Source organism: Physella acuta, unplaced genomic scaffold, assembly GCF_028476545.2.
Source record: "Physella acuta isolate Inbredline_101_S28 unplaced genomic scaffold, ASM2847654v3 ptg000200l, whole genome shotgun sequence".
NCBI classification, from domain to species: Eukaryota; Metazoa; Mollusca; class Gastropoda; family Physidae; genus Physella; species Physella acuta.
Window position 1 is genome coordinate 821,970 of NW_026731719.1, and position 18,800 is coordinate 840,769.

Genomic DNA, 18,800 nt, shown 5'->3' on the forward strand with positions numbered 1-18,800 from the left:
TTCTTTAGTGATTCTTTAGTGATATTCTTTAGTGATTCTTTAGTGATATTCTTTAGTGATTCTTTAGTGATATTCTTTAGTGATTCTTTAGTGATTCTTTAGTAATATTCTTTAGTGATTCTTTAGTGATATTCTTTAGTGATTCTTGAGTGATATTCTTTAGTGATTCTTGAGTGATATTCTTTAAATAGTAGCAGATCGAGTCATCCCTAACAATCATGTATAAATGTGTCATCTAGTCCATATAGGTCTTTGTGCTAAAATTTCTCTTTGCGCATTTTCTGTGTGCGCAAATTTCTGTTTGCGCTTTTCTCCGTGTACGCTTTTTTCTGTTTGAGCATTTTTCTGTTTGCGCTTTTTCTGTGTGCGCTTTTTTCTGTTTGCGCTTTTTTCCGTTGCGCAATTTTTTTTTGCGCTTTTTTCCATTGCGCATCTTTCTGGTCACCAGCAAAAGGGGCTTGTCTGTAACTGCTAAAAGGGGATCCACTTGCTTTGGTTGAGATCATCATTAGACCTGTAAACACGAATATAGATGGTCTGTAACTGCTAATAGGGGATCCACTTGCTTTGGTTGAGATCATTAGACCTGTAAACACGAATATGGATGGCTGAGTTGCTTCTGATAGAAGTTTTCATGTCTCTGTCGTCAGATTCTGGAATAAAATCATCTACAAGGTCAACTGTGCATGACTGAACACACACTTGTACTGTGCCTAGTCCTTTTGATTTGAGCTGCAGGGCCAAGTTAATGGCTCTATTGACAGCTTTACCTAAACCGTGAATTATAACTTTATTCCCAGAGTCCAGGAGCTCTTGGCATTTGTTCTTTTGTGATTTGAAGTTAGTTTTATCTGATATGTAAACATCATTAGGCCTTTCCAGGTTCCGACTTTTTACCAAATATGTTTTACATCAGGTCTCGGCAAGTCGAAGTCAGTTTTTGGTCATTTTCAACGAGATTAATGAGATGGCTAAAGTTGTCCCGTGGAATTTTAATTACATAGCCCACTTTGATAAGAAATTACTTCTGCACTTGCCAGCAAATATCCGATGTGATTGACAGACAGAATCAACCTTGATTTTATAGACAGGGGCGGAACTACAGGGCCGCCAGACCCCGCAATGCGGGGGGGGGGGGATGAGGGCACGCCATTTAGGGGCCTATAGCCGACCATTATAAATTTTTATAGTAAAAAAAATCATTTTCTTACATTTTTTACTTGACGGTAAAAGCTTTTCTAAATAAAAAACAGATCTACTGCAGTAGTGATGTTATACAGTAGCTAACACATGCTGTTGCGTAAAAAAAAATGTAGAATCTATATGCCTGAGCTGTAGTGTAAAAGATAGGCAAACGTTCAAAACACTTATGACTTATTTCCTTTTTTTCAATTGTTAAATAGGGCTGCTCATAAGCTCCTTTTAATATATTTCTACTAAACAAATTATAAAGCAATTACTTCGCTTAATTATAATTAAAAAAATACATACTAAAGATTGACATAGCAAAAAAAGAAAATATATTTAAACAAATAATACAAACACAATAAACCGGGAGTGATCTCCCCTAAACTTTCTCGAATATCCTAATAAACACTACGTGGGATGGCAACTCGGAATATAGACATGATTTTTAATTACTTAAACTTTTAAAAATAGAATAGAATCTCATAGAAAAAAAAAATTGCGCACCAAGCGAACGCCGAAACAAAATGTGGATAATAGTGCGCAATATTATTAGTACTTTATAAATTTACATGCGTTTTTTGAGAAATCGGAAATAGCGTAAATTAGTACTTCCGGTCAACGGAAATTACTCAAAATTTGATAGAAGGTAGAGAATTAGATTTTTTACTTACATGTGAAATTTCATTTATCTATCTGAAATAGTACTCAAGTTATAGGCTTTTGAAAAATTCAAAGTAGAAAAAGTACCACTTCCGGTAATCGGCAATCGGTCAAAAGTTGAGTCAGAACTACGATTTTGATAAAATACCTATATATAAAATCTCATTAACCTAGCTGTAATGGTACTCAAGTTATCGTGCTTACACACACACAGACATACGGACAAGATTGCAAAATTATGTTTTTCCGTATCAGTGAGGTGTAAAACGTCCAGATTTGTAAAAAATCTCGGGTTTTTTTTTGCACGATTACAAGACTTTTTCTATACTTCGTATATACGAGGAAGTAAAAAAAAAAATAAAAAAATAAACATAAAACGAGAAACCATTACAAAGCTTTCACACTTTTTATTCTTTTAACCGGCTATGGACTAGGCTAGAGAGTAGGCAGTATTACAGCAAACACATTGAATAAACGAGTTCTAAATCTAAAAGAAAATTTAAAAAATTCAAAACAGACTTATGCACTCACACACATGACATGTTGTAATTTGTTTAAATTGAAAAAAAAACAACTGTTTTTTCAAAACCCGAACAGGCCAGAAATGACTATCCAATGTTTGTATTCTGTGTTTGTATATATATGTATGTATATGTATATATATATATATATATATATATATATATATATATATATATATATATATATATATATATATATATATATATATATATATATATACATATGGGGGGGGGGCAGAAATTTTTTTTGCGGGGTGGCCCTTTTTTTCTAGTTACGCCACTGTTTATAGATATAAAAATCAGCCACATGAGCTACAAAAGTGTGACGCCAATGTGTGATATGCCACTATACTAACTTTGAACCGTCGTCTTAATTATTGCTTGTTAAAACAGTTGGCTGTGGGAAAGGCTATGTCTATAGAAGGGATACAAAGACGTGTGCAGCTTGCCCGATTGGGAGCTACCAATCTCTGGCGGAAGGAACCAAGTGCTTTGGATGTGCTGCCGGCTTCAGCACTCTAACTGAAGGTGCCACGGCGAGTAATCAGTGCCTCAGTGAGTACATTTGTTGTTACTTGTTGCGTAGATTGAGAGTCTATTTTAAGTGGCTAAATGAATGCTTTGATCCCTAAATACAACAGGGTACTGTAGTGCTGGCACATCCTCCAAGTCTGGACTAGAGCCCTGCGACCGATGTGCTAGAGGAAGCTACCAGAATAAACAAAACCAAAGGTCCTGTGTTGTATGTCCCTATGGGATGTCAACAACAGGCAAAGGCTCCACTTCTGCCGAAAGTTGTGCCTGTAAGACAAGTTAAATTTTAATTGTTCTCTCCATTACATCATCATGGTCCCCTCCCCACTACATCAACATGGTCCCCTCCACACTACATCAACATGGTCCCCTCCCCACTACATCAACATGGTCCCCTCCCCTCCCCACTACATCAACATGGTCCCCTCCCCTCCCCACTACATCAACATGGTTCCCTCCCCACTACATCAAGATAGTCTAGATATGAATAGCTACACTCATTTAAGGTTTAAAATTAAAATAAAAACCATTCAATGCGAGCTGAAGTTGTCATCCACATCTCTTTGCTCAGTCTACCACATGAACCTGAGAAACGGATCCCAGTTGCTGGATGCCAATACAGCTTCAGCCTACAACCTGACTCTCCTGATGAGGATCAACATGCCATCAGACCTAACCTCAACCCAAACAAGACTCTCCCTCACACCTGACTCAAAAGCAGCTTCACTGGTTGGGGGCTGGTTTAGTATTTACATTTCACAATACTCAGCCTTCTACAGTCAAAATAAAAAGTAACTAGGTCCTAATTAATATTTTCATATTTATTTAAGTTCTACATAAAAAACAACAACATTATTTCCAAAAGTTTCATACTTCAATGTTTTTATTAAGTTTCTTGGCCTTACTTGATATTTTTTATTTTTTTATGTGATATTTCTTGCTTATTCTTAATTTAAAAATGGTTTCATGATTTTTCTTGACATTTTCTTATGCTTTTTGAGTCTTGCTTAAAGTTTCTCTCTACAGACAATGGTATCACATTGCTGTGGTAAAAGCTTCCAGTCTTCTCAGCTTTTATCTAGACGGAAACTTGGAATTCCAAACGTCTATCCCCAATGCTGGACTTGTAGGCAGCATTGTCTTTTATTCATCAGACGATATACCAGGTAAACACGGCATGTTACTGCTTGTTACATTTTCTAGGATTTTTTTATGGAAACCTAACAAGGTAAGCTTTTGAAGCTCAAAGATTTTGTTTGTTTACCAAAGGAAAACTTTTTCTTATAGAAATATTTCTTCTAGAACTCACTATCAGTGAGTTGCAGGTTTCTAATTCAATCTTGACGGATGAAGAAATACAAACATTCAGCACTACCTGCAACTGGAAGCTGGATGGAAACATTCTTGTGGCTAATTACCTGATGACGTCACTGGTAAACCCTAGCTCGTGTGATGGTTAGCTATTTTACTTCTATAATGAAATCAGTAAAGCCAAGTTTTTACAATATAAGCATAAATTCAATTAAATAATTTGATTAAATCAATCAATACACTTTAAATAAGACCAATCAAAGGTAGTTGAGTGTGTCCACTATTTAATGTTCAAATAATTTGACAGTAGGCCAGCTATAATTACACATTTGAACACAATATAAAACTTTACTAATGAGAAAGTTCACCAACCTTTGAGCAGCAAAAGATGGCTGTGCCTCTAGTCCGTGTGGCGAGCACGGAGTGTGTACCGACACACAGGACGGCTACTTCTGCACATGTGAGCAAAACTGGTTTGGGAAAAATTGTCAGGTACGTCAGCACCCTCATTTCTAAACATCTAATTGGATGAGTCTGTCTGTTTAAAAATAGCTGCTTGTAGCCACCCCCTCCTCAACTTAGAATGTATTTGCTATGTAAATAATTCTTTAAGTTTCAAGAAATTATTATTAATACTCCGTAAGTTGTGTTAGCGTTGTGTTATAACTCGGCATATTTTGTGTCCTAATTGAAAACAAATTCATCAAAATGAGCAACAAAATTGTCACAAAGATATACATCATTGCCCCTTTGGCTGTCTAGAATGTAGAAATAGTGATTTGATCTGTCAAATGATTCATTAAAACTAACAAGAGAAATGTTACAAATAAATTTCAAATATTTTCAGAACGTGACAGATTTGTGTCAGGGACACAAGTGTGCCAATGGAGGAAAGTGTACCCCCACCCCCGAGTTTGGGAACTACACATGTGTGTGCAGTCCGACTTATTCTGGAGCTCTGTGTACGCTATATAAAGGTAAACTGCTACTGATGCAATGTTGATGATCAAAGGTACTTTTAAGAAATTATTGCGGTAAAATGCCAGAGTTTGTGTTTATAAGATGATAAGTGCCATATTTGTATATGGTGCTTAGAAGATATGTGTCATAATTTTTATGTCACCTTCAAGATAATTGTCATACTTCACAAGGTGTTTACAAGATAATTCCAATATTGTATATTATGGTGCTTAGAAGATAAGTGCCATACTTTATATGTCACTTACAAAATAAGTGTCATACTTCACATGGTGTTTACAAGATAATTCCAATATTTTATATTATGGTGCTCAGTGGCGTAGGCAGGGGGGGGGTGGTGGGTTGGAGCGGGGGGTTATAACCCCTACCATGGACCCCTACCCCTATAAATATATATATATATATATATATATATGTACTATAAATAAATAAAAAAACATATATATATACATATATATATATATAAATATATATATATATATATATATATATATATATATATATATATATATATATATATATATATATATACACACTCATATATATATATATATATATATATATATATATATATATATATATATATATATATATATATATATATATATATATATATATATATATATATATATATATATATATATATATATATATATAATTTTATACATGAGGAAAAATGTCTGAACCCTTCCCATGACCACTTCCAGGCTACGCCGCTGATGATTTCAAGATAAATATACTTACTTATAAATGCCATACTTCACATGGATTTTTAAGATGCTATGCACAATGTCACTCAGTGACAACACTGAAAACTAAAGGGTACAACTCAAGTGGAGTACATTCATGAAACAGTAGGCTCCAGAAAAAAACCAACTTCTTAGTTAAAACCTTTTATTGATTTGTGTATATCTAAGTTAGGGTACTTAAAGGAAATTATGTTCATGCATCAGGTACTCTTCTGAAAATATGGTTGCCATGGCAACGGCAGCCATATTGAAAAAAACATACTTTTCTGGAATTCTAAAATTTCATAAACTAATATATATTACGGTTATATAACCATTGATCCTCCATGTACTAACATCAATAGAGTCAGCTGGCTAGTTTTTGTAAAAGAAATCACTCTAAAAAATGTTTTTTTAATTTTCAAAATTTGGTGTGCCGAAATTCCATTGAAGTTAATGCTAAATTCAATGGAATTTCAACATAATTTTTTTTTTGAAAATTTGAAAAAAAATATTTCTAGCTGTTTTTTGGTTACCAAAAGTAGCCAGCTGACTCTATTTGTGTTAGTACAAGAAGGATCAATGATTATATGGGCGGTTTATATGTTACTTTAGGAAATTTTAGAACTCCACAAAAGGTAGTTTTTTCCAAGATGGCCGCCGTTTCCATGGAAACCATATTTTCAGAAGAGTCCCTTAAGTTCCCTCTCTTATACATACACAAATAAATGAAAAAGGCTTATTAATTAAAAAGTTTTTCCCCCATTTTTTTTTCTGGAGCCTATCCCCTAATGCTGGTAGCACATACATCATTCATTGATGTGTGTGTGTGTGTGTGTGTGTGTGTGTGATCTAATAATATATTTGAGATGATATCAAACAGTAAATGGTGGTTGGAGTGAATGGTACACGGCAGACTATTGTCCAACCCAATGCGATGAAGTGGGCAGATTAAGAAGAAACCGTAGCTGCAGCAACCCTAGCCCCAGTAAGAATGGGGCACCTTGTGCAGGTCTGGCTACAGACACAATGGATTGCTCTCCAAAACCATGCCCAGGTTGGTTACATGTTTGGCTCAGGAATTTGTTAGCTCAAACTTTTCAAATTAACTACATAATTAGCTTTTACTGTCAAAAACACAATGTCCAAATTTATTTCAACCAAACAGTTTGATAATTTTTTTTTTAAACTATAGTAGCTCAAGTGTTACAATGTTTAGCAGTTTAAAATTTAAAAAAATAACAAATCAGTTGATGGCGGGCTGAGTCCTTGGTCAGATTGGAGCTGTCCTGTCACCTGTGGTGTGGGAACAGCCCATCGCGAGCGGAAGTGTGACAGCCCACCAGCCCAATATGGCGGGGCAGAGTGTGATGGTGCCCTACAGATGTTTCAATCATGTGACCAGCTCAACCCCTGCCCAAGTAAGGATAACTCTAAAATACACGACGTCTTTTGCTTGCTTCTATCTAGTTGATGTGTGAAACTAAAAGATATAAGCTTTTGAGATGCAAATGTAGGGCCATAATTTGGAACTGAGATAATTCAAAGGGAGATAATAACTGACTGTAACTGGTCAACTGATAACACTTTACCCCATGTGTTTTACACGAGAGCTATGAATTATTCAATTAACATTGATATTAATGAGTTATGAATCAATTAATTAAAAATAAAACCTTAAATATTTTACATAAGGTCTAAAACTTCCAATTTTAACACGTTTTTTAACACGTTTTTCTTAACTCAGCTTCGCGTTTGTGGATGGATTTGTTTGTTGTTAAAATTGACATCGAAAATTAGCCCACTTCTGATTGCTCTAGAGATCTGAAATTTGGCATACAGGCTACTTTCTTCTAACAATTTCAGATGCAATCATAAAAACTAGCAATTAGAGACCGTAATTAGCTTAATTTAATTACGCCCCAAGGACCATAAAATTGAGGACATGATTTCTAAAGATACCGACAAGACTGGAGGCCTATTGACACAGTTACTTCGGCCCCAATCGATGTGAGCGCGCTGGCCGTGATCGTATAGTGGTTAGTACTTCGCGTTGTGGCCGCGACAACCCAGGTTCGAATCCTGGTCGCTCAATATTTTTAGTCCGTGTATTTATAAACACTTAGTCAATTCATACTTAATCAAGTCATTAGATAAAGTAGAAAATAAACTATATAAAAAACTTTTTTAAAAACCACGTTTTTCATGTGTAGTAACGGACTAAAAAGGAGAAAATAAAATACTTAAAAAAACTTTAAAAAAAACCACGTTTTTCTTGTGGACTAAAAAGTAGAAAATAAATTTTCATACATTTGATGACAAAAAACGTGGGTCGGGCAGATGGGTCGGGAAATTAGATGGTGAACGTACCCACGTTTTTTGTCATCAAATGTATGAAAATTTATTTTCTACTTTTTAGTCCACAAGAAAAACGTGGTTTTTTTAAAAGATTTTAAAGTATTTTATTTCCAATCAGTGTAGGACATTTGAAGAAATTCATGTTTTTATTTCAGTTGACGGGGGACTCAGCGAATGGTCCAACTGGTCGGAATGCAGCCAAACGTGTGGCGCGGGAAAACAACAGAGAACTCGACTCTGTAACTTTCCTGTTCCTCAATATGGCGGTGCCAACTGCGTTAACAGTTTATCTGATACACGAGAATGTGGCACTAAATCGTGTCCAGGTAAATCTAACCAGCCAACTCCACATGGACAGGTCAGGCTGTTCTACATGTTCAATGTCAGGCTCCTCTGATATATATATATATATATATATATATATATATATATATATATATATATATATATATATATATATGTATACGAGCTCAAATATGTTTTGTGTTTTTATTTTTTCTCTCCAGAATGCACTAAATCACAACTGAGTAGGAATGGTGAAAACATTGATGATATTATCTGTACCTTTGAGAACATGACAGACATGCTTGTATGCTCTATTGTGTGCAAGCCAGGCTATATGACAGACAAGGACATCAAGTACAGTTGTGGAAGATTCAGCAACTATACCTGGTCTCACGTGACTAAAGACAACCCCCTGGGGCTTCTACCTGACTGTACAGGTGAGTACCCAACACATTGAATACACGAGTGTAATTGTGTAACCAATACATTGAATACACGTGTGTAATTGTGTAATCAATACATTGAATACACGTGTGTAATTGTGTAATCAATACATTGAATACACTTGTGTAACCAATACATTGAATACAATTTATTTTATTACCATAACTTTATTTTTACCCCTATACAAATAGTACTTTTAAATCTCATGCCTCACCTAGTATTTGACCAAGGCAACCAGGTGGATAGTGAGAAATAGCATGGTTTTAATAGGTCATGTGCAGTTAAATGGGATAACTGTTACAGATGGATATCGAGGGGTTCTTGAGCACAAAATGGTTGAGTTATTAAAGTCGTCTTTACAGAATTATTTTCTAATGAAAAGGTTCCGAGCCAGTGGCTGAGAGAAGCATTCAGCTTGAGTCGGCATATGTTGAGTACCCAGTCGAGGACACAGAGTCTCTACAAGAACAGGTCGACTCAAACACACAGACACAGCTAGCAGATTCATGCACCACTTGCACCACCGCTGTAGAGGTCTCCAGGTCAGCACCACGGGAGAAAAGGGACACGAGGGACAAAAGGGACACGAGAGACAAAAGGGACACGAGGGACAAAAGGGACACGAGGGACAAAAGGGACACGAGGGACAAAAGGGAGACGTGTGAGTGTAGTCATTAGAAATAATTAAATTTTAATTTTTTTAACTCTATTATTTAACAAAGACAAATAGTTGATCATGATAGACTTCTGTCATTTATGGTAAGTGTGTTGTTAATAGCAAACCCATTTTTGTTGTGTTGTCTTTGAGGAATTTGATATCATTGGTTTCACTATTTAGATCTCATTGGTTGCACTATTTAGTTGACTGGTTTCACTGCTTTAATTACTGCTTCCATCAACACTTGCCAATATTGAGTTCTATGCTGGTATTAGATGGGCTTTAGATTAACTTTGAGAAACAAATTAGCCTACAAACTAACATCAGTTGCAGGAGCTAGAGTAATGATGAAAACTCATTGGCATCTTGGCCACCAAAACAATGTTGTGATAGTCAAATTCAAATAGTCACAGAAATGAACAGATATAAATAATAATGTTTGACTGGTTAGATGGCTAGACCAAGCATTAAAATACAATTTAGAAAATGTATACAAAACACTTGCTGGTCATTACAAAATTCAATGATCTAAAGTACTGTTTACATGAGTTGTTATAGTGCAGGATCAAATATTTCTTTACAGCTGAAGTATATATCAGAATTTGTGTGGCTTGTTTTTTTTTAAATATGTAGGCTAAAATAGACTTAGTTTACAATTGGACACCTTTAAAAAAATAATTGTGTTAAATGGTAAAGGTGTCTAAGATGTCATGACAAGAAAGTTTCTTGTCCACAGATGTCAAAGTTGTGATAACTGTCAATGTGACAACCCCATATGTTGACTCTGTTACTGCTACAGGTCAGTGCATGTTTTATTTTACGTATGCTAGACATCTACATATGGAAGTGGCTGGTGAACACATAGCCTACGTTGATAACTATCAAAATAAAGGTTTTATACTTTTTAATCAGATCTTTATATATGTATCTCTCTCTCTCTCTCTCTCTCTCTCTCTCTCTCTCTCTCTCTCTCTCTCTCTCTCTCTATATATATATATATATATATATATATATATATATATATATATATATATATATATATACATATAAATATATATATATATATATATATATATATATATATATATATATATATATATATATATATATATATACATATATAAATATTTATATATATATATGTCTATACTAATTTTAGATACAGAAATGAAGCTTGTATGGAGCAGGATTGTAGAGTTTGAGACTGTGGCACAGACACTCTATAATAACAGTGCTAAAATTTTCAAGGTTTACCTTAATGGTCAGGAGTACAATGCTATCCTGCCACCAACTGTGTTGGTGTATGAGGAGTGTGTACCTGGGTCTCAGGTCATGTTTGGGCTGTGTGGTACGTTGTGTGTGTGTGTGTATGTTACAGAACTAGCATGTTCAGATAGGGTTATAGAAGTATTGTTAGATAACATTTATAGCACTATCATGTTAGTTATAAACATTTTGTTATGTTAGAGTTAAAGAACATGATTGGAAGGATCAAGCTAGTTACGCTAGTTATAGATTTTTGATAGATTAAAAGGGCCAAATGATACCTTCTTTTAGAATGCTTTCCAGTAATATGTTTTAAGAAGTAAAATTTCCAAGTATTTAATGTCAGCGTGTTAACATATTCTCACTCTTTTAGCATACTGCCCCCCTGGGTCCTATGAGCAAGATGGCAGTTGCAAGCTGTGTGAGGTAGGTCAGTATCAGGACAAAGAGAAACAGACATCATGCATGGATTGCCCTGAAGGTGAGAGATTAGACACAATACATTGCCATTCATTATCATCATTCTTGTGCATGCATTCACACCCTCTCCAATGTACGGAATTCTTGACGATTCCTCCAAGTTGGGTCCACGACATTCCGGCTGCTTCTGCTCCACTGACAGCTGATTTTATTCAAGTTTATTTGGCCTACCTACTTTCCTCTTTTCTTGGGGATTCCAATCTAATGCCAGTCTGGTAACGTTTCTTGTAGGTTTACGCAAGGTCTGTCAAACCCATCCCCATATTGTATTTTCTTACCAAAAAGATTTTGCCCAGTTTTTTGTCCATTATCCAAACCAATATAACTTCAGCTGTTGGAAGTTGTGATGTCATGCAACATAACTCTAACCTATCCCTCCTCAAGACAACCATAAATAGTAAAATAAAATTTACTTCCCTTGTCTGCTGATCCAACATTAGTTGAAAGAAATACACTGAATCCATTTCACAACTGACACACAAGTTTTTTTTTATAAAGAAAATGTATGGTTATATTTTATTTCTTTTGCATTTAAAAGCTTGCTATTAAAGATTTTGAAATATTTATGTCCATTAATTGGTATTACACAATAATTAGTATTACACAATAATTGGTATTACACAATAATTGGTATTAAACAATAATTGGTATTACACAATAATTGGTATTACACAATAATTGGTATTACACAATAATTGGTATTACACAATAATTGGTATTACACAATAATTGGTATTACACAATAATTGGTATTACACAGTAATTGCTATTACACAACTTTAATACTGACCAAACTCCAGCCTTAGCCATACCCCCCCCCTGTGCTGAGTTTTGTTTGAAATTGCTCCCTTAGGTTTGTACAGCCAAGTTCAAGAGCTGGGTGTTGTGATTCTTTGTCTCTGACCTCTTTTAATCTCATTAGACGTTTGAACAAAGTTTAAAAATATCTACAATTTTTGGTTTTGTAAGATCTATCTCTACAGAAGCAATTCTTTAGTTAAAATTATCTATTAGAAGTTAATTGTATGTATGTATGTATGTAGGTAGATCAACTGTAGGTAAGGGAGCTCAGTCTGTCAAACAGTGCATCAGCAACCCCTGCAGTTACTACCCCATGGACCTGGGGTACTGGGACAAATGTGAGGACCCAGCTTCTCAAGGTGAGATCATTCGCTCTTGCATTATTTGAAAAATATTTTAAAAATCGACTGTATGATATACAAAATGTATTTTTAAATTCAAATACTTTTATCATTTGTTAAAAGAAAAACAGTTTGAAAATATAAAAAAAGTTATTTATTTTAAAGTGAAAGGTGGGCTTTATAAAAAAAGTATTATATAAATATTTTTCTTTTCTATTTTTAGATCCAACAAACATTGGTTTGGCTGTAGGACTTGCTTTAGGATTGACTGCTCTTGTTGTCACTCTCATTGTGCTGTATGTCTTTTTAAAAAAGTAAGTAGGCCTTCAACTGATTGTGCTGTATGTCTTTTTAAAAAAGTAAGTAGGCCTTCAACTGATTGTGCTGTATGTCTTTTTAAAAAAGTAAGTAGAACTTCAACTGATTATACTGTATGTCTTTTTTAAAAAGTAAGTAGGTCTTCAACTGATTGTGCTGTATGTCTTTTTAAAAAAGTAAGTAGGCCTTCAACTGATTGTGCTGTATGTCTTTTTAAAAAAGTAAGTAGGCCTTCAACTGATTGTGCTGTATGTCTTTTTAAAAAAGTAAGTAGGTCTTCAACTGATTGTGCTGTATGTCTTTTTAAAAAAGTAAGTAGGTCTTCAACTGATTGTACTGTATGTCTTTTTAAAAAAGTAAGTAGATCTTCAACTGATTGTGCTGTATGTCTTTTTAAAAAAGTAAGTAGGTCTTCAACTGATTGTACTGTATGTCTTTTTAAAAAAGTAAGTAGGCCTTCAACTGATTGTACTGTATGTCTTTTTAAAAAAGTAAGTAGGTCTTCAACTGATTGTGCTGTATGTCGTTTGAAAAAAGTAAGTAGGTCTTCAACTGATTGTGCTGTATGTCTTTATAAAAAAGTAAGTAGGTCTTCAACTGATTGTACTGTATGTCATTTTAAAAAAGTAAGTAGGCCTTCAATTGATTGTACTGTATGTTTTTTTAAAAAAGTAAGTAGCTCTTCAACTGATTGTACTGTAAGTCTTTTTAAAAAAGTAAGAAGCTCTTCAACTGATTGTACTGTATATCTTTTTAAAAAAGTAAGTAGGTCTTCAACTGATTGTACTGTATGTTGTTTTAAAAAAGTAAGTTGGTCTGTTGCTTGATTAAAAACCTTGACACATTTTAAAACATTCACTATGGATGATGTGATGAAGAGACTCTTGCAATAAGATTCTTGAACATTTGAATAAGTTCTAAATAAACATCCATCTTATTTGTATTCCTAATGTACACGTTAAAGAGGTTATTTTCACTATTGTACAGATATTTATTTGGAGGAAACATTTGGCCTCGTGTGAGACAGGTGCAACCATACAACGTTTCACTCAGTCAAGTGGAGCTCATCTCTACCACAAAACCTGCGTAATCAAAAAGTTGAACTAAGAAATTGGTTGTCAATATAACAGTCTACAATCCTAATGTAAAAATCACTGTTTTTGAAAAAAATTTATTTAGAGCAGTTACAATTATTGCTTAATGAAATAATTTTAAAAATTTGCCAAAATATTTTAAATTTAGATTAGCTTATAATTACACATTTAAATCATTTACAGTATAGTTTAATCTATAATTGTCTTTAAACACATTTTCAATGAATTGTTTTTTTAGAAAAACAATATATTATGTAAATGTATATTTCAACATTGCATCACATGAAGTATTTCCTATTATTTATTAGCACAGTAATAAAACATTTTTTTTTTTACAGTTTAGATGTGGGTCGATGGTATTAAAAATACTATGTTTTATTATAGTATAGCTGAATACATCTATAAGTTATTAATCATGTTAGTTTCTTGCATTTTCTAAATAAACCAGTAGTTTTAATCACATCCAAATTATTTCAGTTAGAAATGGCCATTTAAAACAGCCTCTTTTTACGCATGTTTAAAATAATTTTAAAATCTAATTTCTTTATTTTAATAACTAAATAAATACTCATTTTATCCAAAACATTTTAGTTAATTATTGTGGTCATTTATAATTGATTGCCTATTTGATAAGGTTATTTTTTAAAGTGCGACAAGGTCTAGACTTAACTAGCCATTGAAAGGATGATGGATTTGTCTCTATAAATCTATAAATGTATAGGCCACAATTATATATATATATATATATATATATATATATATATATATATATATATATATATATATCCTTACATTTATATGATTGTACGTATGTACAACATTATACTATAAACATTAATTATAAATTCAGAACAAATTAGTAATTGGGTCATGCTTGTAAATTAAATAATATTGAACTTCCCTGGATGTGTTTTGGCAAGCTAATTCTAATCAATGAATATTGATATAAATGTGTATTTAACTCAGTAGTTTCGACAGGGAATGTCAGGTCTTCAAAAAAAGCATTGACATTTACTTCAAAAAACTAAATTTTAGACTAAACCTTAAAATATAACAAACAATTACAAATTGCTGACATTGAATACATTTAAAACATTGATACACAAGGGAACACTAAGGGAAGTAACTAAGTCCTGAAGTCCTTGACCAGAGAAACTGCAGCTACACATGAACAGGACAGGCTGTATGTCCTCATGTTAACTGCAGCTACACTTGAACATGACAGGCTGTATGTCCTCAGGCTGTTCTCAGGTTCTTAGTGCTCATCTTTTTTTAGATCTAAAAAAATACATTTTTACACTTTTTTCCACTAAATTAAAATGAGAAAATACATCAGTTTTCAAAGAAAATGTTAAAAACATAAATCGACTCACCGTCAACACAAAATTCGTTGTTTTGTAAAGGTTTCAGAATTTTATGTTAGAAGGTGCCAGACTTTTTAAAGTTGAGATTAATGACTTTTAACTTGCTTAATTATTATGGCCAACGGTGTAGGCCTACAACTTAAAATAACTATCAAGGTTCCACAATGCTTGAAACAAAAAGCTAAAATGTTATTTACCATAACAATTTAAAAATATCTTTCACAAAAGGACCTCAGCAGAGTGTGACAATTAGAATGTTTAGAACCTCAATTTTATAGCAACACTTACATTGGCAAACATTCACGTGTCTCTCAATATATATATATATATATATATATATATATATATATATATATATATATATATATATATATATATATATATATATATCTGCAAAATCTAAAATATTAAACTTCTGCGTAAAATACACATCTTTTCGCTGTATTGCAGACACACTCGGTGCGTTAATTGGTTAACCGGGAGTGATCTCCCCTAAACTTTCTGGAATATTCTTATATAGCACTGTATGGCAACTCGGGATATAGACATGATTTTTAATATATTTTTAATTACTTAAACTTTTAAAAATAGAACCTCGTAGAAAAAAAGAATTGTACACTAAGTAAACGCCAAACAAAATGTGTATAATAGTGCGGAATATTATTAGTACATTATAAATTTACATGCGATTTTTGAGAAATCGGAGATATTGTAAATTACTACTTCCAGTGAACGGAAATAATAAAAATTTGATAGAAGGCAGAGAATTAGATCTTTTACTTACATGTGGCATTTCATTTATCTATCTGAAATAGTACTTAAGAAGTTATATGCTTTCGAAAAATTTGAAAGTAGAATAAGTTCCACTTCCGGTTACTGGAAATCGCAGAAAAGATGACACAGAGCTACAAATTTGATACAATACTTGTATATGAAATTTCATCAATCCAGCTGTAACGGTACTCAAGTCATCGTGTTTATCGTGTTTATAGACACAAACACACGCACACACACAGACATAAGGACAAGATTACAAAACTATGTTTTTCCGACCCAGGGAGGTGTAAAACGTCGAGATTTGCAAAAATCTTGATTTTTTTTGCACGATTACAATTCTTGCTCTATAGGCCTTCGTATACGAAAAAGTAAAAACTGTTTTTAGCCATACGAATTTCTTTTCTTTATGGGCCTACAAAAATTAAAATAAATTCTTTTAATAACTTTTATAATGAGAGCAATTTTCAATCACCACAAGAAAAGGTAACGTTTAAATTTATAGAGTAGCTTTTTCATACAGCATAATTTCACATTAAATAAAAGTATATAAATAAACTAAAGTAGGACAAAAATAGTCTTTATTAATATTCATGCAATTAAAGCCAAAATTTTAATCTAATCCAGAATTTTGAAAATGTTAAAGTAAATAATTTATTACAATAAAAAAACAACACTCTTGGGAGCAACTTTTCTTCATCGGTAATGCTGAAATGATTCAAAAATTGTGTTCCTCAGAATATTTGACTTTTTAAAAATCTGAAGACTTCGGAATTCATGATCAGCTTAGCTGGAGATGATACTTTATTGCTTTCCAAATATTCTGTAACATAAACACAAGTTGCTGTATTAATTAAAAGTTTAGATCAGTGCAATATTGTGATGTTTTTACATTTGTTTGAGCAATTACTTCAAATTGTTGACACACCAAAGACCACAAAAAGGGTGGAGCTACCCTAACCCTATTTGTTGATCGAAGTAAAAGACTTCCTTCAAAACGAGACGACGGCTCTCAATGTTTCACGAGTGAACACCATACACTGCCTGCACGATCGGTTTTTTCACATTCGTCTGTCTAACCCAATAAAATAAGTTGGCATGACGTCATCAACGACAGGTAGTAGATTAGAATCCTACCAGATAATACATTCCAACTACTAGACATTATGAACAGCGGAAATATATTCGCCTCACCGTTAAAAATAAACAATATTTTTCAATTTTCAAAACATGTTACAATATGTTTACATAAAGATATTTTTAGGATATTAAAATTTGGTTCTATTTTTCTAAGATTTTAGCCTTTCTATAGAAATACTTTTATTAGACATAAATAGACGCATTTCAAAACCTAATGTATGTTTTAAGTATTCTGAGTAACAGAGCATCGCCGTCTGCTAGCTGATCGGGCGATCAACAGTAATCGACCTTTTATCTCCCCTTTTTATTTTATCCATATATATATATAATTCTCTTCATGGAGACCATACAAAACATCAAGCTGTAAGCGCGCCTAGCAGTCCCCCTCTTCCTCTCTAAGCATATCCTTACCACCCCCACATGGTCTGGTGAGCTGTGGTTCACGCTAAATGTTTACAATCGTAGAGCTGGGTTCAGTGACGGCTAATAGGGGCAGATAATTTAGTTTGAAACGATTTTAAACTTAGGGGAGATTAACTAAGAGGAGGCTGCTTTCACGGGGGGGGGGGGGGGGAGTTGTAAGGTAGGGGTTGGGGGAAAGGAGGATGTGGGGGGGGGGGTTATCATCCTTACCGACCTACTGATAGTGTTTTAAAGCAAATATTTTCAGTGGCAGCATTGGTACTGTCGAATTCACAAATTATGAATTACTGAAAAATAAGAATTAAACTAAATAACGGCGTATGCTACGTCGCGGGTCAGCTCGTGTAGCTTTAATTGTTTTAATGACTGAATTAGTAACTAATTAGATGAATTATAGATATTCTTGCTTTGTCGTCGAAGACAAATGTATCTGGAAATCTAAAAGATTATTGCTGCATCAAATGTGAGTCAAAATTTGGTTACAGGATTTGCCAAATACAGAAATTACGACTGGCAGACATAATAAAATATCTTATAGTCGAAACAAAAATATAAAAACGTTATTTTCTAAATTACATAAATCGCTTCTGCACTTCTTATATATATATACAGATATCTAGGCAGATACAAAAAGTAAATACGTCAAATCGTAGAATACAAACTGATTGAAACTTTGACTTGAGATAGGATACTTACAAACACAAAGGACGAACGCCTGCGTGGATTGTTGGATACTTGTGTCGACACCTACAGTCGTGTAATGATGCAGGGTACATCCACCACTTCCATCATACGTAAACCCCGCACAAAGACCATCCAGCTTGCAAGCATCAAAGCATGCCTGTGTGGGAGATAAAACAGTGCCACAACCAACGCCACAAAAACACAGTGTTATACATCTTAGGTGCAGATGCGTGATGTTAAGTACAGGGGTGTGATGGTAAGGTACAGGTGTGTGATGGTAAGGTACAGGTGTGTGATGGTACAGGTGTGTGATGGTAAGGTACAGGTGTGTGATGGTACAGGTGTGTGATGGTAAGGTACAGGTGTGTGATGGTAAGGTACAGGTGTGTGATGGTAAGGTACAGGTGTGTGATGGTAAGGTACATGTGTGTGATGGTAAGGTACAGGTGT

General features: G+C 33.8%; 1 protein-coding gene across 1 annotated transcript in view; it reads left to right on the forward strand.

Annotated features, from left to right (window-relative positions):
* LOC131937098 (sushi, von Willebrand factor type A, EGF and pentraxin domain-containing protein 1) overlaps positions 1 to 14,461 on the forward strand; it is a 35,298-nt gene extending 20,837 nt beyond the window's left edge. Inside the window, exons 10-27 of the mRNA XM_059294292.1 lie at positions 2,763 to 2,924; positions 3,011 to 3,172; positions 3,475 to 3,694; positions 3,930 to 4,069; positions 4,206 to 4,358; positions 4,597 to 4,706; positions 5,062 to 5,191; positions 6,804 to 6,977; positions 7,171 to 7,341; positions 8,434 to 8,604; positions 8,785 to 9,000; positions 9,390 to 9,668; positions 10,402 to 10,464; positions 10,825 to 11,013; positions 11,305 to 11,412; positions 12,455 to 12,571; positions 12,777 to 12,867; positions 13,859 to 14,461. Of these exons, the coding sequence (XP_059150275.1) occupies positions 2,763 to 2,924; positions 3,011 to 3,172; positions 3,475 to 3,694; positions 3,930 to 4,069; positions 4,206 to 4,358; positions 4,597 to 4,706; positions 5,062 to 5,191; positions 6,804 to 6,977; positions 7,171 to 7,341; positions 8,434 to 8,604; positions 8,785 to 9,000; positions 9,390 to 9,668; positions 10,402 to 10,464; positions 10,825 to 11,013; positions 11,305 to 11,412; positions 12,455 to 12,571; positions 12,777 to 12,867; positions 13,859 to 13,961 (2,759 nt within the window). The 3' untranslated portion in view covers positions 13,962 to 14,461. The remainder of the gene's footprint in view (positions 1 to 2,762; positions 2,925 to 3,010; positions 3,173 to 3,474; positions 3,695 to 3,929; positions 4,070 to 4,205; positions 4,359 to 4,596; positions 4,707 to 5,061; positions 5,192 to 6,803; positions 6,978 to 7,170; positions 7,342 to 8,433; positions 8,605 to 8,784; positions 9,001 to 9,389; positions 9,669 to 10,401; positions 10,465 to 10,824; positions 11,014 to 11,304; positions 11,413 to 12,454; positions 12,572 to 12,776; positions 12,868 to 13,858) is intronic.
* Positions 14,462 to 18,800: the final 4,339 nt, after the last annotated feature.